This window comes from Sus scrofa, chromosome 14 (genome assembly GCF_000003025.6).
Source record: "Sus scrofa isolate TJ Tabasco breed Duroc chromosome 14, Sscrofa11.1, whole genome shotgun sequence".
In the NCBI taxonomy this organism is placed as follows: Eukaryota; Metazoa; Chordata; class Mammalia; order Artiodactyla; family Suidae; genus Sus; species Sus scrofa.
In genome coordinates, this window is record NC_010456.5 from 121,041,453 (window position 1) to 121,069,420 (window position 27,968).

The 27,968-nt window shown below is 42.4% G+C and overlaps 1 protein-coding gene across 1 annotated transcript in view; it reads left to right on the plus strand.

Moving 5' to 3' along the window:
* RBM20 (RNA binding motif protein 20) overlaps positions 17,444–27,968 on the plus strand; it is a 210,929-nt gene continuing 200,404 nt past the window's right edge. Inside the window, 1 exon segment of the mRNA XM_021073215.1 lies at positions 17,444–22,024. Within this exon segment, the coding sequence (XP_020928874.1) occupies positions 21,831–22,024 (194 nt within the window). The 5' untranslated portion in view covers positions 17,444–21,830.

Below are 27,968 nucleotides of genomic sequence, written 5' to 3' on the forward strand. Positions count from 1 at the left end.
CGCCTTAATCCTCAGAACTTTTGAATATGAGTGCTATCCCTCCTGTGATTGTTACCTGGCACATTAAGATAGGGGAGTTCCTGGTATGGCTCAGTAGTAATGAACCCGACTAGCATCCATGAGGATTTGGGTTCAATTCCTGCCTCGCTCAGTGGGTTAAGGATCCAGCATTGCTGTGAGTTTTGGTGTAGGTCACAGATGGGGCTTGGATCTGATGTTGCTGTGGCTGTGGTGTAGGTCAGCAGCTGTAGCTCCAATTCGACCCCTAGCCTGGAAAATTCCATATGCCACAGGTACAGCCCTTGAAAAGCAATAAATAAGTAAGTAAGTAAGTAAATAAATAAAGAAAGAAAACTTAAGATAAGATTATCCAGGTGGGCCTGGTCTAATGACACAAGCCTTTCAAAGTGGAGAGCTTTCTCTGGTAGCAGAAGAAGTCTGAGGGATTTGAAGTGGGGGGAAATTAGATGTATTGTTGCTGGCTTGAGAATGATGGGGGCCACATTAGAAGGAATACAGGGGCCTTAAGGAACTGAGAAATGCCCTCAGTTGACAGCCAACAAAAACAGTCCTACAACCTCAAGGAATTAAATTTGGCCAAAACTTGAATAAGGCTGGAAGCAATTTTTTTATAATTAAGATAATTTGATTTACAATGTTGTGCTGGTGTCTGCTGTCATAATACATGTATCGTTTGTGTCATATTTTAGATTCCACATGTAAGTGATATCATGTGGTATTTGTCCTTTTTTCTGACTTACTTCACTTAATATGAGACTCTCTAGTTGCTTCTGTGTTTCTGCAAATGGCATTTTTTTGTCCTATTTATGGCTGAGTAGTATTCCATTGTATATATGTACCACATCTTCTTAATCCATTTATCTGTTGATGGATATTTATGTTGTTTCCATGTCTTGGCTATTGTGAATAGTGCTGCAATGAACATGAGGGTGCATGTATCTTTTTGAATTGTAGTTTTGTCTGGATATATGCCCAGGATTGGGATTGCTGGGTCATATGGTAGTTCTATATTTAGTTTTATGAGGTACCACATACTGTTTTCCATAGTGGTTGTACCAATTTATATTCCCCAAAACAGCGTGGGAGGGTTCCCTTTTCTCCACATCCTCTGCAGCATTTGTTATCTGTAGACTTGTTAATGATGGCCATTCTGACCAGTGTGAGGAAGCAGATTCTTACTTAGAGCCTCCAGTTAAGAGTTCAGCCTTGTCAACACCTTAATTTTGGCCAAATGGTACCCTAAGCAGAGAATCTACCTGAGCCATCCTGGACTTTTGACCCATGTAACTGTTAAGCTAATAAATGTGTGTTCCTTTAAGCAGTTACATTTGCAGTAATTTGTTACACATCAATAGAAATATAATACAGCATCTCTGGCCACATAGGCACTTGATATTCCATGGTCAGCAAATTCAGAAATTCTGTCTCTACCAGGGCCCAGCTATTTTTCATATGAATATAATTCTGTGCTGTACATGTCATGGCTGTTCTCAGGTGTGTACATTGTGATTCTCCTACTGGGGCTTGCAATGACTTCTACACAGCATCTTCTTCTTCTGGAGGCCTGTCTAGCACCATAGGGTCTTCTGTGTCACATGCTCCAAGCAGCAGGGTGACTGGTACACGGCCTGGACCTACTGTAGAATCCAGTCCTAGTCTGTACTTTGGTCAAGGCTGGCAGCCTTCTGTATCACTTGACAGATGCAGTAGCCCAAGTGTGAAATAAATATGCTGCCTCCAGAACTGAAAAGAGGTCAAGCAAGTGTTATGTTTCTTTTTTTGGTGGTGGATGATGCAAGATGCAATCATTTGTCTGTTACTTTGCAGGGGATGTTCTGGCAGGCCTCATATCACTGGATCCTTATCAATTCAGTAACCCAGCAGGTCCCTGAATCTTTATAAGATTTACTATCTCACCATTTGGACTCCAACATATTTCTTGATCATTTACTATTGTCAATATGATGTTATCAAAATAGAGGACTATTGTGATGTCCTGCAGGATATCCAGCTTGTCCAAGTCCCTTTGGACAATTTTATGACAGATGACAGGAGAGTTAACAAAGTTCTGGGACAAGACTATGGACATACACTGCTGACTGCCCCATGTGAATGAAAATGACATTTAATGGTCTACCTAGGAGCCTCTGCTGTGGTGCAACGGGATTGTCAGCATCTTGGGAGCACTGGGTCGCGGGTTTGATCCCCGACCCAGCAGAGTGGGTTAAAGATCTGGCATTGCCGCAGCTGCAGCTGGGATCTGATCCCTGGCCCAAGAGTTCCATATGCTGTAGGACAGCAAAAAAATGAGAAAAGAAAAAAAACGTCTACCAGGACTACAGTGGGTTCGGCTCAGCCCACTATGCCAAAAGTGGACCTATTAAACAGAAATGAGTGAGTTTAAGAAGTAGAAAGACAGCAGAAATAGTAAACATAGCCAAATGCTGGTTCTTTGAAAAATCAACAAAATACATAAACCTCTATTTAACCCAGAAAAGAAAAAGTAGCAGGGCAAAATACACAAAGGAAATAACAGGAACAAAGTAATCATGGAAAGTTGACATTTTTAAAAATAAGACTCTTTTGCACAATTCTTTGTGAATAGACTTGAAGATGTAGATGAAATCCAGAATTTCTTAGAAAATATAATTTATTGGCATTCCCGCTGTGGCGCAGCAGAAATGAATCCGACTAAGAACCGTGGGGTTGTGGGTTCCATCCCTGGCCTCGCTCAGTGGGTTATGGACCCGGCGTTGCTATGAGCTGTGGTGTAGGTCGCAGATGTTGCTCTGATCCCGCATTGCTGCAGCTGTGGTGTAGGCCGGCAGCTACAGCTCTGATTAGACCCTTAGCCTGGGAACCTACATATGCCAAGGTTGCGGCCCTAGAAAAGGCAAGAAGACAACAACAACGAAAAATGAAAGAAAATATAATTTATCAAAACCATCCGTAATAAAGATAGCAAAGTTAGGAGTTCCTATTGTGGCTCAGCAGGTTAAGAACCCGGCTAGTATCAATGGGGTTGTGGGTTCGATCCCTGGCCTCACTCAGTGGGCTAATTATCTGGTGTTGCCGCAAACTGTGGCAGTGTAGGTCCCAGATGAGCCTCAGATCTGGTGTTGCTGTTGCTGTGGCTGTGGTGTAGCCCAGCAGCTAAGACTCCAATTCTACCCCTAGCCTAGGAACTTCCTTATGCCACAGATGCGGCCCTAAAAAGGCATAAATAAATAAATAAATAAATAAAGATGGAAAAATTAAACAACACAATTCCCATTAAATGGCAGTTCTTGTTATTATTGGTCTCAGAACACTTTTATACTCTTAAAAATTTTTGAATACACCCAAATAACTTTTGTTTATGTGGATTATGTTTATTACTATTTACCATATTAAACATTAAAAATAAGAACATGGAAGTAGTTTTTAAAAAACAAGCCCATTATATGTTAACATAAATAACATTATTTTATGAAAAAAAACTACATTTTCAGCCAAAAAAATGTAGTGATAATAATGATATTGCTTTATATATTTGCAAATCTCTTTGATGTTTGGCTTAATAGAAGATAGCTGGATCCTCATGTTTGCTACATTCGGTCTCTTGCTATATGTTTGGTTTGAAGAATATAAAGAAAATTTAATTTCATGCAGATATTTTGTTGTAAAGGACTTTGCTGTCATCCTGAAAGTGTTATAGGGACCCCAAGGTGTCCTCAGGCCACTTAGTTGAGAACTAATTCCACTGAAGAAACAGAAAATTTATCAAAGATCTGTCTCTCTCTCTCTCTCTCACACACACACACACACACACACACACACACACCACACACACACACACACACACGACATTAAGATCACATGATTTCATGGGGAAACTCTTCCAATCCTTCAGAGACCAGATAATGCTAATGTTAGAACACAGAAAAAGAAATTTCCAAACTCTTCTTCTAAAGTAAATTTAACATTGATATCTAAATGCAATAAAACACAAAAAGAAAATGTATAGGTAATTTTTACTTATATTTATGCAAAAATTTCAAATAAAATGTTAGCAAATAGATAGTCTAAGAGAACATTAAAAATGATACACCATTATTAAGTGGTATTTATTCCAGGAACACAAAATTGGTTTGATATTATTCATTAACACAATTCACCAATAATAACAAATTTATGAAAAAAGCTATATGAGTTTATAGGGAGATAATGCAAACCTTTTGACAAAAGGTTCATGATCAAAACATTGAGTAAAATCAAGAACTAATGAATTCACTTTAACATAATAAATATATATAATATATTTTATATTATCTATATATGTGTTATAGTAATTATATATTATATTATAAATATATTTATAATATATATAAATATAAAAATATATATAACAGGTATCCCATATATAGGATATATAAAATATATAATATATATAATATAATATAATATATAATATATATTTATAAATATATTTATAAATATAAATACATGTAAATATATATAATAAATATCCTATATAGGATATGTATAAATATATATTATATTATGTATTATATATAAATATATAACACATAATATTAATAATATTATAATATATACAATAATATATATATTATACAATGATGGTATATATATAATATACAATAATGGTATATATTAGGAATATATAATTAATTCCTAGAGTTAGCATCTTACTTAATGGATAAGTACATGAGGCCAGGAATAAGGCAAGGATGCCTAGTATTTCCATTACTAGGTAACATGATATTGGAGCTAATATAATTGAGGTATAGTTGATTTACAACATTATGTAAGTTTCAGGTGTATAAAACAGTGAGTCACAATTTTTAAAGATTATACTTCATTTATGGTTATTGTATAATATTGGCTATATTCTCTGTGCTGTACAATACATCCTTGTAGCTTATTTTATACATAGTAGTTTGTACACCTTAATCTCCTACCCCTCTCTTGCCCGTCCCCCTTTCCCTCTCAACTAATAACCATTTGTTTGTTCTCTATATCTGTGAGTCTGTTTCTTTTCTGTTATAGTCACTAGTTTTATTATTTTTATTTCATTTTTTAGATTCCATATAAAAGTGATATCCTATAGTATTTGTCTTTCTCTGTCTGACTTACTTCACTAAGCATAATACCCTCCCAGTCCATCCATGTTGTTGCTGATATTGGAGATATTAATCAAGACAACCAGATAAGATAAAACTGTTAGATGCATAAGAAATAAAAATCAAAAAATAAACCCATCTCTATTTGTAGATGATATGATAGTATAGTTGGAAAATGCAAAAGTTTTAATGACAAAATTAACACAAGTAAAATAATTCTGTAATGTATACATATAAATGCATGGTTTTAGATTGATAAATAATATATAAATATGCAAATATATTTATAATTATATAAAAAATAACCAGTTACAGGAGATAATGAAACAGAAAACCGTATTGAAACAAAAAAAAGCATAAACTATTTAGGAATAAACTAACAAGAAATATGTGTGAACTATGTGGAAATTCTAGCATAATTTGTAAAGGAGTTTTTACATAATATTATGGCACTAGGCATTAGAAAATATTACAAAGTCGTAACTAAGAAAACATAGTTTCTAATAGGCAGGCTTGGTTCTGAAAGTAGCCACCTATGTAAGTAGTTTTGAATCCCTAGATTATCACAAGCCCAGGTATCAGGAGGGCGGGGTCTAGTCTAAAGGGGGGCGCATGGCTACCCCTTCTGCATTGGCTGGTTGTCCATCTGGCTCCAGGTCTCTTGTGCCTCTGGACTATGAGACTGACAACTGGTGTCAATGTGGTGATTTTCTTGGCTCTGCCCTCTCTTCTGGTATCACTTTTTCTGTAATAAAACTTTTGCTTTGATCTGCTGGAGTGTTGAGTGTTTTATTTGTTACCACTAAAATCATCAAAACTTCTCTGAGGAAAACTTGAAAACACTCCCAAAAAGCATAAAAGGAGAATTGAACGAATTGAACGAGATACCCCTTGTTCTTTGATAGGACCACTCAACAGCATAAAGCTCTAATTCTCCTCAAGTTAATATATAAGTTTAAGATGATCTTGGAGTTCCCTAGTGGCTCAGTGGGTTGAGGACCCAGCATTGTCACTGCTGTGGCTCAGGTCGCTGCAGTGGTATGGGTTCAATCCCAGGTCTGGGAACTATTACATGCCACGGAGGCAGCCCCCCCAAATACGATCCTAATAAAAATTCCACATTTTTTTCTAAAGAAGTTAACTCTAGAACTCATAGACAAAAATAAACATGCAAGAATAGCCATAAACTTGCCCCCCCAAAGAAAAGCTGTGTGAAGAGACTATGCTTGTCAAATAGTAAATGATATCATAAAAGATCTATAATTAAAACTGGTAGATAAAAAGACAGACTATTAGAATAAAATAGAAAGTCCAGGAATAGACACCTAAGTGCATATGGAAATTTAGCATATGATAAATATCTCAAATTATTGAGGAAAAGCTGGTTCTTTTAATAAGTGGTGTTGCAGCAACTGGATGGCCATTTGGAGGAGGATAAAATTGTACCCAGGCCTTACAACATTCACCAGAATAAACTCCAAATGGATCCAAGGTCTTAGTGTAAAAAATAAAATCACATAGATACCAGAATAAAACAGAATTTAAAAGATAATCTCAGCGTGGGGGAAGTTTTCTAACTCTCTGAAAATCCAGATGCAACAACAGCAACAACTGACTGATGAATTTCTCTACCTAAAATTAAAGCAACGTGTGTATCCATTTTTTAGATTCTACATATAAGTGATATCATTTGATGTGTGTCTTTCACTACACTTAGTATGATAATCTCTAGGTCCATCCATGTTGCTACAAATGGCATTATTTCATTCTTTTCATTCTTTTCTGAGTAATATTCCATTCCACACAAGTGAATTTATTCTCAGAACAGAAACAGACTCACAGACCGAAAAACTTATGGGCGGGAGGGATGGACTGGGGGTTTGGGATTGGCATATGCACACTGAGGTATATGGAATGATTGGCCAACGGGGACCTGTTGCATAGCACAGAGAACTTTCCCCAATATTCTGTGATAATATGAGAATCTGAAATGCACATACATGTGTAACTGAATCACTTTGTTGTATAGCAGAAATTATCACAACATTGTAAATCAACTATACTTTAATAGAACTTTAAAAATGAAAAAAAAAAAAAAAAAGCAGCATGGAGTTCCCACTGTGGCACAGCAGGTTAAAGATCCAGCATTGTCACTGCAGTGGCTCTGGTTGCTGCTGTGGCATAGGTTCGATCTCTGGCCTGGGAATATCCACATGTCAAGGGTACAGCCAAAACAAGTCAAAAGACAAATAATCTAGGAAGAAATATTTGCCACCTATTTCAGAGATGATATAATTTTCCTAATATATGAAGGGGACTTAAAATTGAGTGGAAGGAAAAAAAGGCCCAAAACCCAATATAAAAATGGGCAAAAAGACAGTTTACCAAAAATATACAATGGTTGTCAAATACCTTTCGTGAAAGAAAGAGAGAAAGAGAAAGAGAAGAGAAAGAAGGAAAGAGAAAGAAAGAAAAAAGAAAAAAAGCAAGCAAGCAAGCTAAGAATATACATATATTACACAGAAACATTAAAGACAAGGAGGGGGCTTGGAGGGAAAGAGATGAAAGAGGAGGAGGAGAAAAGGGGGAGGAAGGAAAAGAGAGAGGGACAGGAGAATACAAGGTATATTCTTTCTTTACAAAAGAAATCAACTTATAAACATAGAAGGATTGATTCAATTAGAAAACCTTCATTTATAATACCTTCTGGCAAGGATCATCAGTGGATGCTAAAACCATTGGATGAATGACTATTGGTGACCTACACCACAGCTCATGTCATGACAATGCCAGATCCCCCACCCACTGAGTGAGGCCAGGAATTGAACCTGCATCCTCATGGATACCAGCCAGATTTGTTTTCACTGCGCCACAAGGGGAACTCCCAAAGATGATTTCTAATTACAAAGACAAGATCTGCTTTAACCCAGCAAGACAACTTAGTATCACCAATAATGGGACAAAACAGCAAAATGGGCCTTCTCATCTGAGGATTGGAAAATGTATATCACATATGCAATCTTGCTGAAAGTCTTAACCTGAATCCCGTAATGAGAAAATAACACTAATTTAGCATAGAGAATATGAATTCTACAAATCAATTCACCTAGACTCTTTAAAAATGTCAATGTTGTGAATGACCGAAAAAAAAAAAAAAAAAGGGGGGTGGAAACTCTTTTAGGATAAAGCAGATTAGAGAGACACAAACACAATGCAAAGTTTGGTTGAATCTGAGATTTAAACGAAGAAGCAAGTATAAAGGACATTATTTACACAACTGGGAAAATTTGCATATGAACCAAAAATTATATATTATTGTATCAACATTATATTTTGAGGGTGTCTTAATGACATTGTGGTTATGGAAGACAATATCCTTGTTTTTTGGGGAATACTGTCGTGGTATCTAACATTTATTTTTAACTAGTTCAGCAAGAACAAAAGTATTAGTTACCTGAATCCTTGAAGCTTAATATGAAACATACACTAAAAAAACTGTTGCTTTGGTAGTGATCTTCATGATACACTCTTAAAAATCTCAGTCTTGGAGTTCTAGGTTGTGGTGTAGCAGGAACCAATCCGACTAGGAACCAATCTGACTAGGAATCATGAGGTTGCAGGTTCAATCCCTGGCCTCGCTCAGTGGGTTAAGGATTCGGCATTGCCATGAGCTGTGGTGTAGCTTGCAGACTCGGCTCTGATCTGGTGTTGCTGTGGCTCTGGTGTAGGCTGGCAGCTGTAGCTCTGATTAGACCCCTAGCCTGGGGACCTCCAGATGCCACGGGTGCTGCCCTAAAAAGACAAAAGACAAAAAAAAAAAAAAAAAAAAAATTAAAATTTAACTTGAGGATCACTCAGTGGATGTTTTTTCCCATTTACTTGGGATATTTAATTTTTTTCAGCAATTTTTTTTTTTTTTGTCTTTTTAGGGATGCACCTGCATCATATGGAGATTCCAGGCTAGGCGTCAAATCATAGCAGTAGCTGCTGGCCTACACCACAGGCACAGCAATGCCACATCTGAGCCATGTCTGCAACCTACACCACAGCTCATGGCAACACCGGATCCTTAACCCACTGAGCAAGGCCATGGAGCAAACCTGCGTCCTCGTGGATACTAGTCAGATTTGTTTTCATTTCAGAAAATACTTTTAGGAGTTCCCGTTGTGGCGCAGTGGTTAACGAATCCGACTAGGAACCATGAGGTTGCGGGTTCGGTCCCTGCCCTTGCTCAGTGGGTTAACGATCCGGCGTTGCCGTGAGCTGTGGTGTAGGTTGCAGACGCGGCTCGGATCCCGCGTTGCTGTGGCTCTGGCGTAGGCCGGTGGCTACAGCTCCGATTCGACCCCTAGCCTGGGAACCTCCATATGCCACAGGAGCGGCCCAAGAAATAGCAACAACAACAACAACAAAAAAAAAAAAGACCAAAAAAAAAAAAAAGAAAGAAAATACTTTTAATATCTTTCTCTGTGTCAGACAGCCTGTGGTGCATGTTGCATTTCGCATCATCGTGTCCTTCATTCTCCCACACACACCTGCCATAGCAGAGGCCGGCCAATATTGGCCTCCTTTTTGGTTAAAAAATAGACGTTTGTCAAGGCTTTTCTGGTCCAGCATCCATCCATTCCTGGCACCCTCGGATTTTCCACTAGGGGGATCACAGGCTCTCCTATTTTCACCGTGCCTGCTTTAGGTGGAGCTGATGTGGCATCTGGCACCAGGGGTGAGCCCGAGTCCCTGGCTCAGCCAGTGAGCTACATGATCACATTTTCTGGCTGTAGATTGGTTCTCGAATAGACTCAGAGCAAAAGAAATGTAATAGGGATGTTGTCAGGATGATTGGATGCTCACATTCCTAGCAGACTTGAACCTGGGGGAGTGCAGATAAATATGGAGAGCCATTTGCCACTTCTGACGGGCCACTCCAGCCTCAGAATTTCCATAGGGTTGGCCAAGGTCTCCAGTGAGACGTTATCACAGTCTGACGTCTTTTCCTGCCCAATCCTGCTTCCTTGCTTCCCTTCCACACGTATCGATCCCATGAGTAGCCCCTAATAAACCAGCTCTAGCCCATCCCTGTCTCAGAGGCTGCTTCCCAGAGAATTTTGGCAGGCATGGTACCAAGCTCGTGCATTAGTCGTTCATTCCACAAGTGAATTATGAAGCCATCCTATGTGCCAAACACACAGTGTTGTAACTCTTACAACCTATGAATCTCCTTTTAGAGGTAAGGAAAGTGAGGCACACAGAGTTCAGGTAACTTCTCCCAAGGTCACACAGCTATAAAGCAATAGAATCAGGATTCAAGCTCAGTTCTGTCTGATTCTAAAGGCTGTGCCTCTAATGATGTTGCTACAAAGAAGCCAATGACAGAATTAAAAAAGACCTGTGGTTGCCAAGGAGGAGGGGGAAGGGAGTGAAGGGACTAGGAGTTTCCCCTGGCTGCAAACTATTACATTTAGAATAGATAAGCCATGAGGTCCTGCTGTACATCACAGGGAACTATATCTAATCTCTTGGGATAGAACATGATGGGGGATGATATGAGAAAACATTGTATGTGTATATATGACTGGGTCACTTTGCTGTACAGCAGAAAATGGCACAACATTGTAAATCAGCCATACTTCAATTAAAAAAAAGAAAAAAAAAACCCTCAGTAATTACACCTACACTCTGAAAAGAACCCCCCCCCCAAAACCACTCCAGATTTCCAGATCTTCATAGTCAACATTCTTGTGCTGAAGCAAAGAAACAAATATGCATTCTACTCTGGGCAGCTCTCTCTCTCTGTTTGAGGATGAAAGGGCTGCTTGGAGAGGCGTGCCCAGTCCCTGCAGCCCAGGCATTCCTCGTATAGTTAGGAGAATAAGGCAGGACACATGAAAACTTAAACCACAAAACAGTAGAAAAGGGATCACATTATCAAATTAAAAAAACACACAATTGGAGTTCCTGTTGTGGCTCAGTGGGTTAAGAACCAAACATTGTGTCTCTGAGGATGCAGTTCAATCCCTGGCCTCACTCAATGGGTTAAGGATCTGGCGTTGCCATGAGCTGTGGCATAGGTCACAGATAAGGCTCCGATCCTGCATTGCGATGGCTGTGGTGTAGGCCGGCAACTGCAGCTCTGATTCAACCCCTGGCTTGGGAACTTCCATATGCCACAGGTGTGGCCCTAAAAAGAAAAAAGAAAAAAACACAACCAATTTACCAGGGAGCACATGGATGGAAGTAGGCTCCATCAGGTGGGGGGCACAGGGAGAAGGGAGACAAGAAGAGGGGCGCCCTGGGGGTGGGGGTAGAGGGGGCAAAAGGCATAAGGTGTTTTTCCAGGGAAAGGATTAGACCAGACTGGCCAGAAAGAAAGGAGCTGAGCCTGGAGGCTGGACCAGGCAGAGGCTGTGAAGGTTTTTGAATGTCAGAATCCTTCCTTCTTGGACCATGGAGGCTTGTCTCCTGGCTCCTCTGCACGTCCTCTTCTCACTTGGTCCAAACATCTCACCTTCCTTAGTGGCCCTGGAATTGGAATGGAGCTCAAGCCATCACGGGCTGGGGGCTACGGTGGGGAGCTCCCAGGGTCCCTCAAGCTGTGCTTCCCTCCAGCTGCCTTTCTGGGCTCTCAGACCAAGGGAATGGAATCCCGCAGCTCCTCCCTCTGCCCCAATCCCTTCCTTCCTGGTGTTATTTTCCATGGGCTGGGGCTGCTGTAACAAAGCACCACAAATGAGGCGGCTTAAGACAACAGAAATGGATCCTCTCACAGTTCTGGAGGCCAGAAGTCAGAAATCCAGGTGTCAGCAGGGCCATCTGAGCCTCTGGGGGGAATCCTTGGTTGCCTCTTCCTGGCTTCTGGTGGTAGCTGCCAATCTCTGCTGCTCCTAGTCCTGCAGCTGCACCATGCCAATCTCTGCCTCTGTTGTCACACGGCATTCCCTGTGTGTAATCTAGCTCTACATTTCCCTCTTCTTGCAAGACACCAGTCATATCAGGCTAGGGTCCACCTTAAGGACTGCATCTTGATAAGGTCCGCAAAAACCCTATTTCCAAATAAGGTCACATTCACAGGTGCCAGGGGTTAGGACTTCCACAGATCTTTGGAGGGGACACAATTCAACCCACAACATTCTCTCAGAAGTGCTCATTTACGCCTCCCTGGGGAGATGGGAGGAGAGTAGGGCAGACATATGTTAAAAACCCTACCCCTCTCCAACCCTAACAGGCCTTCTTTGGGACTCTGGGTTTTTTGTTTTTCATTTTTAAAAGTTTTATTGAAGTACAGTTGATTTACAGTGTTGTGATAATTTGTGCTGTGTAACCAAGTGATTCAGTTATACATCCATTCTCTTTCAGATGCTTTTCCCATATAGACGATCACAGAATATTGGATAGAGGTCCCTGTGCAATACAGCAGGTCTCTGTTTGCTGGTCATTCCACATACCTCAGTGTGCATATGCCAGTCCCAAACCCCTATTCCCTCTCTCCCACACCAGTCCCTGAACAATTAAGTTTTTAATAACTATTTTCAAATTGTTCACCAAAAGGTCATACCAATTTAACATCCTTCTTTGGGATGCTTTAAATCATGAATCAAGTTCCTGGGGGAAACCGTCCAAGGAAGAAGCATTGCCCCAGCAAGTGCCACCTCTGAGGAATGAATCCCCAGCTCCCCAAACCAAACCCAAACACTCATTTCACTTTTCACCCCCTACACTGATTTGGGCATCTTGCTCTCACTGGTTTTGAGTTTTCTGGGCCACTTGGGTTGCGTTACAAAGAGCAGGTCGACATTCCAGCCACTTAGACTGAGAGGTGACCCTGGGCCAACCTGGGTTCAGCTTCACAACCCCAAGAAGGAAATGTTTGTTATCCCATCTCATGGATGAGGAAACTGAGGGCAGAGAGCTCACAAAGCAAGCCCAAGTTCACGGGGCTGGCAGGGCAGAACAAGGACCCCGACGCAGGTCTGTGAGTCTCTTATCCAGGTGTTCTTCTGACAGTACTCACTTTTCCCTGTTTACCTTCCAGATGGTCCTTACAATTACGGCCTTTCATGCTGGGACCTTTATAAGCAGATATTCTGACTCCGAGCACCCCTCCCCCTTTCAAGAGAAATCTATGGCTCAAGATCACTAATTCTCCAGTAGGAAGTCCAGTAATTATAATATTAAAAACAGCTAACGACAGCTTGCTGAGCCTCAATTATATACCCCAGACGACTCTGTCTGTAGTGCTTTACTTTTTAAAATAAAATTAGCTTTTTTTTTTCACTTTTTAAGGCCACAGCCGCAGCACATGGAGGTTCCCAGACTAGGGGTCCAATCTGAGCTGTATCTACCAGCCTACACCACAGCTACAACAAAGCCAGATCCAAGCCAATTTTTTTTTTTTCTTTTTGCCATTTCTTGGGCCGCTCCTGCGGCATATGGAGGTTCCAAGGCTAGGGGTCAAATGGGAGCTGTAGCTGCCAGCCTACACCAGAGTCACAGCAATACGGGATCCGAGCCGCGTCTGCAACCTACATCACAGCTCACAGCAACGCCGGATCGTTAACCCACTGACCAAGGGCAGGGATCGAACCTGCAACCTCATGGTTCCTAGTCAGATTCGTTAACCGCTGCGCTACGACGGGAACTCCTCCAAGCCATATCTGAGACCTACACCACAGCACATGGCACACTGATCAAGGCCAGGGATCGAACCCACAACCTCATGGATCCCAGTCGGGTTCGTTAAACGCTGAGCTATGACGGGAACTCCAAAATTAGCTTTGATGAGGTATAATTGACATATGAAATGGTAAGATATTTAAAGTGTACATCATGGTAATTTGATAATACATATACATCTAGTTCTTTAACGCATCCATCACCTCACATATATATCTTTTACGTGTGTGGGTGGGGTGAACATATAAGTTCTAATCTCTACAAATTCCAATTATACAATAAGGTGTCATCAACTATAGTCCCCATGTTTCATTATTATTATTATTTTGTCTTTTTAGGGCTGCACTGGTGGCATATGGAGGTTCCCAGGCTAGAAGTAGCATCAGAGCTACAGCTGCCAGCCTACCCCACAGCCACAGCAATGCGGGATCCAAGTTGTGTGTGTGAACTACACCACAGTTAATGGCAACGCAACCTCATGCTTCCTAGCTGGATTCGTTTCCACTGTGCCACGACGGGAACTTTCTTGTGCCCAGGAGGCCCCATAGGGCCTTGCTTAGTTACAAGGTGCTTTTTTTTTTTTTTTTTTTTGGCCATGCCTGAGTCATGCAGAAGTTCCTGGGCTAGTGATGAACCCAAGCCACAGCAATGACAACTTGGGATCCTTAACACACTGAGCCACCAGGGAAATCTCAGATGGGGGCACTATTATTCCCATTTTTCAGCTGGGAACACTGAGGCTCAGAGAGGTAAAGTCGCCTAAAGTCATGCAGCTAACAGGTCATGGGGCTAGGCTTCTAATCCAGCTCTTCTGACTCCAGAGTCCCTGCTGAGAAGGGGCTGGACAGGGCGTCCTGCATCATCAGGTGGCCGGGAGATGACCAAAAGTGCCACATCAGGGAGTGGCACCGGTCTACCCATTCCAGGCCAGCTGCATGGGTGCCCACTCCGTGAGGTCAGCACATCACAGGCTCTCACTGTTCCTGGCGTCACGCTGGCATGCAAACGCCCCGGCGCTGCCTTCCATAATAGTCACCTGATCCCTGGGCTGGTGGGCAAACAGCCTGAGATGTTTATTCCCTGCTGACCAACTGGCCTGATAGACAGCCCCAGTGATAAGGGAAGATGGAGGAGGCACTGGGGGGAGGGGCTGGATAAAGGAATCCCCTGCCTCTGAGAAGTGGTGTTTTGCTTGGCTGGGGCTGGGAGTCATACTACCAGCCTCTGAATGACAGTGACATTCCCTAGGGATTAAGTTTGCCCTGTAGAAGCTGGGTCTCCACGGGGGTGCCGAGCCCCAAGGAACTTAAATCATGCAATTAGCCACCAGCTAACATTTCTCCCACATTCATTTCATACCTTCATCACTTCCTACCCCCCCCAATAAAATTCAGCTGCAACTTGTTTTATAACACCCCTCATTGTACCTTGCTGCTTTGCTTTCTCTTGTTAACAGCAAAGGAGGGAAGACCCCTCTCCGGATCCTTCAAAGCACAGCTCAAAATGCTTTTTTTTTCCTGGAAGTCAGGTCCAGGTTATCCTGCCCTACTCTGCCCTGAGCCTTCTAGGATTCTAACTCAGTCCGCAGTTGGTTTGTGGCCAGGTACTGAGCACGTGGTGGAAGGACAGAGCTCCAGCCTCCTGGGCTTGGGGCGGTGATGCTTTTAGAGGAGTTAAAGATGTCGATGGCACTCCTGGTTCGGGATAACTGCTTTTCTGTTCAGGAATGCTGGATATACCTAGTGGACCAGGACTCAGATTTTCTGACTCCCAGGCAGCTGTTACTTTGATATAATACAATCCCTGTGTGGCTCATCAGAGGATAAGGGGGCTGCCTGGTGGGTAAATCCACGACCAGAGAGATGGAGGCTAAGCCTTTCCTGTAGCCAATAAGGGACATTCTCCCTGAGTTGTTAGGCAGAAAAGAACCTCTTGGGTCATGTCCTCACTTTTCCTCAGCTAAAGTTCCCCGACTGTCTCCTTCAAATTCAAATGTGCATCCAGTTCCATGAGTAACCATATTATTTTTAAACAGCATCCTTCAGCCACTGCCTCTCCTGGGTTTTCAGAGAGGAAATCCTTTGTGAAGCTAGCACAGGATTTTATTTTGTGATTGTTTTAAAACATCCGCAGTGTTCAAGTAAAAGATTAGGCAGTGCCTCTGAGAGGGAGGCCAACAAACAGGTAAAGCTCACTTGGGGGTGGCGGTGGGAAAGAAAAGCCAGATCTTGTGAAGAGATGGGAAACCAAAGGATGAGGTAACTGGGGACAGCAGAGAGGGTCAAACCAGCCAGCATTTAGCAGAGGAACATCTGATCTCAGAAGTTCCAATACACCAAGAAACACCATGCCAACATGTGTAACAGTTAAAAGCACTATCTCATGAGTAACAGAGACTGGGATTAGATTTGCAGTTCCTCTGTTTAGTCACTGGTGTGTGGCTGAACTTCTTTGAGCCTCAGTTTTCTTACCTGTAAAATAGCATAAACATAGCCACATAATAAGGTGGTTGTGAGGATTAAATGAAAACTATTATGGACTAAAGATAGCCTGGTACAGACTAATACTCCAGAAATGATAACTGCTGTTATTAACACTCAGATAAGTCAATATGTTACAGCTAATGTTGATAGGTTGCCTACATTTATCCACAACTATCAAGCTAGTAGATTGTAGCTGTATCAATATGACTGTTGGTAACTTAATGAGTTAATTATTCAATTGTCTCTGTTGGGGTTGCTCTGGACAAGAGAGTATCCACTCTGTTTCTCCTTCATTCTTCCAGATGAACGTTTGCTTTAAAAATAAAATCCTTGGAGTTTCTGTTGTGGCGAAGCAGAAATGAATCCGACTATAGGGATAGGGAACTGGGTGTGACTGGGTCACTTTGCAGGTTTGATTCCTGGCTTTGCTCAGTGGGTCAGGGATCTGGTGTTGCCATGAGCTGTGGTATAGGCCAGCAGCTGCAGCTCAGATTCCACCTCTAGCCTGGTAACTTCCATATGCCACAGGTGCAGCCCTAAAAAGTAAAAATAAAATAAAATCCTTAATGTGTTGTGTTGTTAAGAATGACTAGTTTTGGAATTCCCATCGTGGCTCAGTGGTTAACAAATCCGACTAGGAACCATGAGGTTTCGGGTTTGATCCCTGGCCTTGCTCAGTGGGTTAAGGATCCAGCATTGCTGTGAGTTGTAGTGTAGGCTGCAGACGCGGCTCGGATCCCATGTTGCTGTGGCTCTGGCGTAGGCCAGCGGCTACAGCTCCGATTCAGCACCTAGCTTGGGAACCTCCATATGCAGTGGGAGCAGCACAAGAAGTGGCAAAAAAAAAAAATTTTTTTTAATTAAAAAAATGAATGTCTAGTTTAGCCCTACTGTAGAGTATAGGGAACTGAGTGTGACTGGGTCACTTTGCTGTACAAAAGAAATTGAAGAAACCTTGTAAGTCAACTATAACAACAACAAAAAAAGAATTACTTTTTAAGAAAGAATTTTTTGTTGTCAGTTAATAAAAGAAACACATGTTCATAGTAAAAGATTTCAAACAATACATATATTTCAATAAAATTTTATTTCAAAACTTCAAACTATAAGAAGTCATAAAAGAAAAAGTTTCCTGCCTGACCCTAAGTTCCAGAGGTAGTTACTGTTAATAATTACTTGTATAATTTCTGGAAATGTTTTATACTCTTTGGGTTTTATATAAATTCGATCATACTGCAATACTACTGAGGAACCTGCATTTTCTCCTTAGTAACACATCTTGGAAATTTCTCCCTGCCCCTGCCTACAGATCTACCCCCTTCTTTTTGAGGGCTGCATTGTAGTCCCTTGCATGTAGGGCCATTCTTTATGTAACTAGTCCCCCTTTGCTTAGCATTCTAATTGCTTCTGATTCTTGCTATCATGAACAACTGCCACAGTAAACTTCTTTGCACCCAGAGCTTTGGTTGTTGCTACAAATAAACCCACAGGATAAATTCCTAGGAGAGTAGCTGCTGAGTCAATTTAATTGGTCAACTGTAAGAGACAGTGTCAACTCACTTCCAAAGAGACTGCAACAACTGACACTTTCTTCCCACCCCCAGTAAATGAGAATGTGTGTGTCCTGCATTTTCACCAGCTCCAGGTATTATCAAACTTTATAATTTATTAAGTAAACTGTTACTTAAAAAAAGAGAGTAATACCACACATATGTGGAATAGCCAATACGTATTAAATGATCTCATCTGCAGAGATGAATGCTCACAATCACCTTGAATAGAGGGCAGGGAATTGCAGGGAGTCAGACCAGGCTCTGAACATCAGCTCCACTCTTTATTATCCCTGTGACCTGAGACGGGTTCATTAAGCTTTTCTGTCTACAGACTGGCGATATTAATTGAAATAAAGCATGAGATAGCTCCTAGAACCACAGTATGGAACCCAGTAAACATTCATGATTATTACAAAACAAACCAGAATGTCAGAGTCCCTGGCACGTTTGAGAATGAATCTGGTAGTAACAGAGAACTGGTTTTTATTTCCCCATCCTTCCTGCTACTTCCCGCTAGGTTGCTTAACTTCCTACTACTTCCCGCTAGGTCGCTTAATGTCTTTAAATTTTCTTGTGTATAAGATGTCAATTTAGATCCTGCCTATTAACTTACTGATCCAGACTGGCAGGGTTGAGGCACAACCACAGGGCATTTTTCACTCCCTGGAAGATGCAGGCAGCATCACAGCAACAGAAGACAGGCGGCATCTCACTCAGGTCTATGTCTGTCACTGAGGCAGTGGGAGAAGTTTGGGGTCAGATCCATTTAACTGCAGTCCTGCTTCTGCCCCTTGAGAGCCAGGTGACATGGGGCAAATTCTTATAGCCACCAAGCCTCAGTTTCCTCAATTCTAAAACATGGGATCACAGTAGCCACATCATGGCATTGTTGTGAGTATGAGGTAAGTAATAGTCTATGAAAGCATTCAGCAGCTGACTCTGGTGAAATGTTCAATATATTCATAGATATTTGAAGCCTCACTGCCTGGTATGTCAGGAGGGACAAGATGCTTCTGCAGAGTGGAATAGAGGTGTTACCAGCCCTCCTCTCCCAGGCACCCTCCTCATTTGTCAAGTCAGGTGACCCCCACACCCTTTCCCTCACTTAAGTAAATGTAAAATACACCCTGGTGTGGTGGGGCTGGTAAGGGTACAGGGCAGACAGAACCTAGACTGCTGTGGTTTCTTAAATGGCTGCAACTCCAGCCAAGGATCTTTCTCATTCTTCCTGGAAAGGAGGGAAAAGACCTCAATTTAATAAATATTTATCATTGGAATTTCTTAATACACTTAATGTTTGGCTTGTAAAATAGAAAGCCTTGTTCATTGTTATCCCAGATAACATTTTGAGGAGATGTAAGGTAGCACAAGAACTAGCTTTAGGTTTTTGCTGTTCCCTTCTCCCTTCACATCTGCTTCGACTCAAATTTCAGTTCTTACATAACACATATATTGCAAATATTAAGCTGTAATCATGGAAATTGGGTTTCCGAAAAACACCTTGTGAATTTTTTTTTTTTTCCACTTGGGGGAGAAAATTTCAACTTAGAGAAAGGATGCGAGAAAAGCCTAATGAATACCCAAGATTTACCCAGTGTTATTATTTTGTCACAAAAGCTAATACATTATGTTTGAGATTTAGAAAGCTGCATTCTTATAATACGAATTTCCTCCCTCCCTCCCTCTCATCTTCTGTCTTCCTTCCCTCTCTTCCTTTCTTCATTTTTCTGTCAGTAAAAATGTTATGGGGATGGATTAAATTACATCAATATTGTGACTTCTAGGCATTCAGCTTCCTGGAGTTTGAGATCTGTTGTTCTATTTGGCTACAAGGCTGGAATAGAAGGAATCATGTTTGTGATAACTGCCAGATTGAATATCTCCTGCACCAAGTATGCACGATATATTATCTCTAATCCTAACAGTGACTGTGCAAATCAGGGTCTCATCACTGCCAATTTACATATTTGGTAACTGACACTCAGAGAGATTGAGTCACTCAGCCTCTCTGGTAAACACTGATCTGTCTTTTTGACTACAAAGCTTTTTTTCACAAAGGTTTTGGGGGATCTTCCGAGGGATATCTTAATGCAAATATATGGAAAGTTTTAGTTTCTAGGAGAGTTGCTATGTTAATTTCAGGTAATTTCCTTCAACCAAGGAGGTAGAGGGGCAAAGGAAGAGGGATTTTTATGGAAACCGCAGTCAGGATTTTAGTGACAGAATCTAAAGATGAACTAACCAACTCCGAGCCGGAGAAAACTCTTTTCCAGATGGCCTCTTACTAGCCATCTATGGTAGAACAATTCACCTTGACTTATTTGTGAAATGAAGGAAATTAGTACCTTTGTACCTATTTTGTGTGTGTGTGTATGGTGAGACTCAATTTTGCGAGTTGTGAGTATTTTTAGGAATAAAAGAAATGGATGTGTCATTTTATCTGTTAATGGGAAGGAGGGAAAGAGAGGGAAAAAAGAAAGGGAGAGAGTTGCAGGGCATTTTATCTATAGGAGAGAGGGAGGGTGAAAGATTTAGGCAGGACGACAAATAAAAAGAGGCTTAGTTTCCTGAGACTGTCGGGGAAGTTGACAGAAACTTACACTCAAGGGAAAGAAGAAAGCTCTCTCAGAGAATTCAAGTAGTTGCCAGGTCCGGTGAACCCATGTCCAGAATTTTCCTCCGCATGGCTGCAGGAGGAGGACGGGTTAGCTTGAGACCCTCAACAAACTTCTTTCCAGGCTGTGGGGCACCCTGGCGTGCGCTCTGGCTTCCAAGGCACCCAAGTTGTCCCCCGCTTCCCCGGGGCTGCCCGGATCAGGATTTAGAAAGCCGTGCGCCCCACGGACGGTAAGGATCTCCAAGTTAACAATTCTCTGAGGTCTTTGACCAGCTTCTTCTGAATGTTTCTGCGGCACTAGGTGCCCACCCGCGCGCCAGGGCATTATACAGCACCTTGTGGGGTGGCTCCTCAGCGTGGGGTGCCCGCGTCCACAGCTGTGAACCAGTATGTGCAGGTGAACCCCCGCACAGTGGCTCCCGGGCAGCCAACAGAGCTTCAGAGGCGGTGATCTTGGTGATGCGATGTCGGCTCCCTTTCATCATTTACATTTCTACTGCTATTTGGCCAATAAATAACAAGAATAAAACGTATACGTATTTTTGTCTTCGCGCTCTCGGGATCGTGGCAGGTCTTTTAGAGAAGAGGAGAAATAAATGAAGAGAAACCACGGCGGTCCTAGCGGCTGCTCTGGGGACCCCTGAAACCAGTAGCTTAGATGACCGGACCCTTGGGCCCGGTCATCTAAAACCAGGGGTTACAAGTCCCACCGACCCGGGAGAGAGACGTCCAGGCTTCTCCCTCGCGGGGTCGGGCCCCTCAGCCAAGAGTGGCGCTGGCCGGGCTCCAGACGCGGGAAGGTGCCAAGCCCAGCGCACTTCGCTCTGGCGATGCGCGCGGACGCCCGGGGCGCGCTCGATCCGCCCTGCTTGGCTGGAGCGCGCGAGGCGGCGCGCGCCGTCCCCGGGGACAGCCGGGAGGCCGACCGGCTAGCTGGAGAGGCGAGAGCTCGGCGTCCGGCGGCGGGCTGGCGTGCTTCTAGCCGCCTCACGCGGTTGCACTGCGCTGCGGGGCGCCGGGCCCCGGACTCTGAGGGTGCGCGGTGACGGGTGGCACACACCGTGCCCGGGAGCGGCGGGCATAGCTCCCCGGACCACCCGCGCGCCAAGCGGCTCCAGACGGCCGGGAGACGCCCCCTGGCCCCCACCCCAGAGTGGCCCGGACGGGCGAGCAGGACCCGCGGGAGGAGGAGGAGGCGGCGCCGCCGGGACTGCCTCCCCCCCCCCCCCTCGCGTCTCCTCCCCGCGCCACCGGGAAGGACAAGGGGACTGGGCACGGGGACCCCGGCCAGTGAGCGCCCGTGCCCCGGGGCCGCCCCTCGCGCGCTCTCTCCCGCCGCGAGCCCGGGCCGGTCTCGCCTCGCATGGTGCTGGCCGCAGCCATGAGCCAGGACGCTGAGCCCAGCGGCCCCGAGCAACCGGACAGAGATGCCCGCAGCGTGCCCGGTGCCCCGGCGCCCCCGGCGCCCCCAGGCCCACGAGGGATGCAGCCGCCGCCACCACCGCCGCCGCCGCCGCCGCCTCCGCCCCAAGCCGGCCTACCCCAGATCATCCAAAAGTAAGAGGAGGGAAGTGGGGAGCGGGGACCCGGGTGCGCTTGGGGGATACACCCCGGGCGCCCCCTTCTGTGGCTTCCTCTCTCCGTCCCTGCGAAACTTCTTTCGGCCGCCTTGCGTTTGAAGTTTTCCTCTCCTTCCTCCGGGCAGAGTTGGTGTCAATTTGACTGTTCATGAGCTTGGGGAGAGGGAAGCCTAGCTATCTGGGGAAAATAATCGCGTTCTTCCTCATCCCCTTTCTCTAATCTTCCGGGACGTTACTGGATATTTTGTACTAAAATAGCTCAAACCGGGGGGAAATGACCCAGAGGTAATATTTCATCTTTTTATTCCCAAGAGGCCGCGAGAATGTATAGAGAGCCGTGCGTGAGTGTGTGTGCGCGCGCGGGAGGGTGTGTAAGTAAAATGCCCGAAGAAACCACCGTTAATGGTGCCCCTGAAGTCAACCAGTGATACTGGGTGAAAAAGGTGCTGAGGGCTTGTAGACAGCATGTTTTGCTTTGCCCGGAAAGAAGGGTTTACACGCTGCAAGAAGGCCCTTGCGAAGAGTTCTCAGCCGCGCCACCGTTTTACCATTAATGTTACCATCTTGTGATTCGGGTGAACTATGCGGCTTGGGTCGCGACTTATCTGGGCCGGCAGGCCCAGTGCGTGGGTAAGATTGGGGATGATCAATAGGCTCTGAGAAGCTCTTTCAGCCAATATGGGGGACACAAAAGGAAAACGGTGAGGTTTCGTTTGTTCTTTCGAGATTTTGTTTGACAGTTTTAAGGCCTAGAATGTTGGTGTGTTTGAAGGATCTTTATTCTCCTAAAGGTTTCCCTCAGCTTGTAATGAAGTCCTCAAACCTAGTTTAAGAAGTGTAGGAATGTCTGAATGATGAGTGCTTGGGTGAAACTGGAGAAAACTAGGGAAATATACACAAGGACAGCAAAATCAATCCTGTGGAATCCAGCAGAGGTTTTCCACCGCTGTTGTATTGATGCTTTGAGTTACATAAACTTATTAACACGTAGTGGTAAGGGAAATAACCAGTGATGGAGCATAAAAAGAAGTAAATATTGTATTTTAAGACTGACTTATGCAATAGAAATAGTGAAAATTTAAGTTTGACATCAAAGAACGCTAGTATGTCTCAGAACAAAATGGTTCCCTTTTTTTTTTGACTGGTAGAATATTAAAAGCTCTATTTATGGACAACTTTTTGCTTTGGTTTGATTTTATATAACTGTCAACTACTTACGTAGCTAACTATTTGAAATGGAAAATATTTTATACTGTTATTCTCTTCCTATTGTTTTGCAAATAATTTCAGCTAGGATTTACTAAATATGATGGACAGTTTAAGTACATTATTACTTAAAATTTCTCTTTAGTCCTTAATATAAGTATAAACTACCAGAGAAAAAATGTTTAAAACCTAAAGTTTATTTAGTAAAACAAAAAACAAAAAACAAAAAAACCCCATCTAATTAATTGATTATTAATTGGGACACATCAAACGTGCTTTTTGCCATACAGTGTCTTGCGGCTTGAGATTAGGCTACACAGTAATTTTATTGAGTTTGCTTTGGTATTGTAATCACCCTGCATTTTCCTTTCATTTACTTTTAATTAGGAAAAAACTAAGAATTGTATGTTCACAGAAAAATCTTTGTAGATAGATGTCTGATTGTGAAATATTACCAGGTTGGAAATAAAGGTCATTTTGTGGGAAACGGATCATGTCAACTATTTCACTTACCTTATGTAATAAGTAATTTACCTGTAAATTCATCCCCATTTAAAAAATTCCACTTCTGGAATATCTTACTTTAATAGATAAGCCTGAGCTCTTCAAAGATGGCCCCTTCCACTGTTAGTCCAGGATGGAGATTCAAAGAAGTGCCTGATGGCTCTGCCTGTGACAGATCGGTGTTCAGGCACCAGGTCCAAGGCCAGTGAATGTGCTCATGGGATTTGATGTTTTGTGCGCTTATGTTTCTGAGTCTTTCTTTATAAGGCTGATTTGGGGTTTGCGCTCCCCTCCGTACCCACTGAAATTCCCCTGGAACCAGGCATAACAGGGCAAATGCTTTGCAGGTCCATCTTTAATGCGCTGAAACTTGAGCAGGTTATTTTGAAACTGCGTTTGCATAATTTAATCTGAGCAACCATTCTTATGTAGTTATGAGGTGCTGTTTGCATCAGCCATCTTTGAGAAAATGTAGCGGGGCGAGGCTGCCCTCAGCCGCAAAATTGTCCGCCACTTGATTTGAGTTTTGTGAGCCAGAGATTTGGATGAAATTCTCCTCTAGTGGATGGCATGTTAAATACATTTTTTGGGGAGAACCTGTATTTTTTTTTCCTAGTTGTTTGAGTAAGGCTATTATGTAATTTGTAAGAGAAGTTTTGATTGCTTTAAAAATGATCAGGATATCAAACTTCTTCATGTTGCTTAGTGTTTAAGGAGTACAAGAATTTTTTCACTTCTTAATGTCTCTGTTTACTGATTTTCCTTAATGATGGTTTTCCGTTTTGGATAGAGTCGATGACTTTGTTAAAATAACAGTCCTGATCCTAATAAAAACCAAAATCCCGCTCACCTATGTTTTGCTTGGTCTCAAGAGAATGAGGTATTACGGTGAATAATGTGACTAATTTTGGTCTTTATTTTATGGAATCCAGTCTCGGCATTTATGAAGATTATGCCAGAAGTTAATTACTGTGGAGTACCTTTGTCCTATTCAGGTATATTTAGTTTTCTCATTGTTGCACTGTTAGCTTCAGTCAAGAGGGATCCGTGACCTCTTTGCTCTTGTTAACCCCTGATTCCTGGCCAATATCGAATTACCTATAATGGATTATCAGCCATGTTTAGACACATATAACTAATATCTTGTAAGATATCGTTTTAAAGTACATTCTTTAAGCTGGCCAATGTGGAGATATTATTGGGTAAAACATAAAGCATTATGTAAGCCATTTGGACAACAAGAAATACAGATAACACCCTAAGAGGACATTTGGGATGAGTTTAGGAAATCAGAGTAATTTGAGGGTTTAAATACATATATATATGTCTTCATATAATCAGAAGTAAGGCAATAGTGGTATGTGTTGGCGAATGTTTTACAAGGATTTATCTCCTCATATATTCACAATATTTTATTTCCAAAAATATTTTATATTGAAATTTTGTGTTTTATAATCAGATCGAACCCTTGATTTATACGAAGTTATTTATTAACCTTGATGAACATCAGAAATTACAATTTTAGGTTGTAAGTTTTAAAACTCTCCTCAGAATGAAAACAGAGCCCTTTAGTTCTGTGGGCAATATTGGAGTCACTTGTCAGAGGCAGTTAGAAAGTGTGACGTTAATCATGGTGAAAATTAACCAAATAAGCGCACACATCTTTTTTGAGGAGAGCACACAGGTGATTTTCCTGAATTATTTGATTTGCAGTGAAATGCTCCTGGTTAATGGATGGTATCAGGTGTATTTAATTTGTGAATAGATGATTTATTTTTTCCTTTCCAGATTATTTCGGTACGAGACGTATAAAGATCAACTGTGGAAATAGAAAAAGTTTCAGTTTAGTATTTGATAGGGTCACATGCATGTGTTTGTGACTTACAAAGATATAAATCCAGCCTTGCTCCCTAAAGTTTATAGTCTAATGCACAGCGTTAGGATGCTGGCCGGCTGTTTTCAGAGCAAAGTGCTCCCCGATTCAGTCTAGAAAATGTTACATGTAGTCATTCTGATTGCAGTTAATTTTATAGATGTTTTACATTTGGAAGGATCTCCACATAACTCTTAGAGAGTGCTACACAGGCAAGTTATATGTGATGTCCACCCATTTTGATGAGTCTGCTGATAGTTACACCCCGAATCGGGGAGGAAATAAGAATTTGCCAAAACGAGACTTTACCTCAACTTATACTTGGTGCTTTTCTAGAAAGAGGATGGAATTTCTCACATCTGTGCCCGTTTCAAACGTCGGTTTGAGTCCATTTTTAGGGGGAACAGGGATACACTCATAGAAGGAATTTTGAAAATTTTAAACACCATCTTAAACAGCACGTAAGGCGGGCATTCGGCAGGAGAAAACATCTGAGAGGATTAAGCATTTATCCACAACAGGGAAGGATAGAGGGTGGGTTCGTTTCTTAGCATTCTGAAAACTTTCTTGGCTTCACAAGAAAGCCTGTTAAGATAATTTTTTTAAAAAGAAATTTTGCTTGAGAGTTTGTTGTGATAAGTATTTTTAGACAGTATGGATAGCCATCTAGTTTTGAGTTTTTCTCAGGTTGCGAAAGAGATCAGTATTATGAAATATAGTACATTATTCCCATTAGTCACAGTAAATGGCTATACATATGGTGTACATAGAGCTGTTCTAATGCCCCTGCTCCAAGGACAAAAGAAGACAAGTTTTATCACCCATTTTATTCTTCTGTCCTCTTACTCTTTTGCTACTGCCTTAGCAGTTTATCAAATTAATAATTTTAAAAGCCCATATCTGTCACTTGGAATGTGGGTGTTGATCTGTTGCCATCTCTCTGTCTTTGCATATAGCTATGGGGTGGGGGGAACCCACCAGGACTGACTCACAGTGAAATGATCCCCCATTATCCAGTTACTCTCTCTCTCTCTGATTTATTTTTCTTGCGGCTGTAGCTTCTTGACCCCAGTTAAACTAATCTTTCTTCCCTGCCCACAACAGCTAATCTTCAAGTAAACAAACCAATAGAGCTCAGTTCATAGCTTTGATAAACAAGAATCTACTAAATGTAAGGAACTGAGGTCTCACCAAGGGATAGAATTAAAATGGACTGGGCTAAACTTGGAAAGCAAGAATGGAAGAAGCTTGAGATAGTGGAGTTAAAACTCTGAAGACCAATTCAGAGGCAGGGCTCCCCCTCCCTCATCCTCCCTCGTCTCCTCCATCAGGCAAAAGCTTGAAGGGGTCTCCTGTGCCACAAAATCCCACTTAATCTGATTTTTATTTCTTGCCACAGTAATTATCTTGTTTGGGATGGTCTGATACGATTTTCTGTATTTTAACAGGGAAAGTTGCTGTGGATCCACAGCTGGTGTGACTGGTAGCTGTTTTTAGAATAGTGCATTGAAAAGTTTTGCAGAAAGTAAATTGATCTGTATTCCAGATTTAGGACAAAGATGGTAATTAGTGGCTTGCAGAAAGGAGCACATGGCAATTCCCTTTCTGGTTATAAACCTGGCTGGGTCTTAGTGATGTATACGTTATCTTCATTTGCTTGTTCCCACCAGTGAGAAGACTGGGAAATCCTGACTTTAATTAAGAAGGCATATTTTTGAACCAGGAATGTGAATTTGGTTTCCAGCAACCAAGGGGGTGCTGGCGGCTGGCTGATATTTTGCCTGGCTCAATGGGTGGTCACTGCTTAATTCCACCCAACTAAGGTTTCAGTCTTTGACATTTACAAGACAGCAAGTTTGGGGTGTCTTGGATTTAATGCATATATCCATCTAATATGATAAAGTCTTTACAGTGGCAGAAGTTGCAGCCAAGTTAATTGATCCTCCCCTTTCCTGCAATTCTTGCTAGATTTTATGAGATAAATAAGTCCCCTGATGGTTTACAAGGGAACTTTTCCAGCTTGATGACAGCAGCTCTGTCAGGGGGATGGTCCATATTGATGTGAATGTACTTAATGAGCAAAAAGGGAGCCATTTAGTAAGTTGTATGAGGATGTGTTAATAATTTGCAGCTCAGCTCGCCAAATAAATCTCTCCGTGTGTTCAGAAACAAAAGGCTGGGGGTCATGCCTGCATTTGGGGGTGGTTGTCACCCCATGAAGATAGTTTTCACGCCACTTTTTCCTCCTTTAATGTGGGTATTTGCTTTAGGGATGCACCAGGGCCATTTGCTGCCGCCCTTTCCCTGCACCTGCTTTCTCTCGATCACAGTAATGACC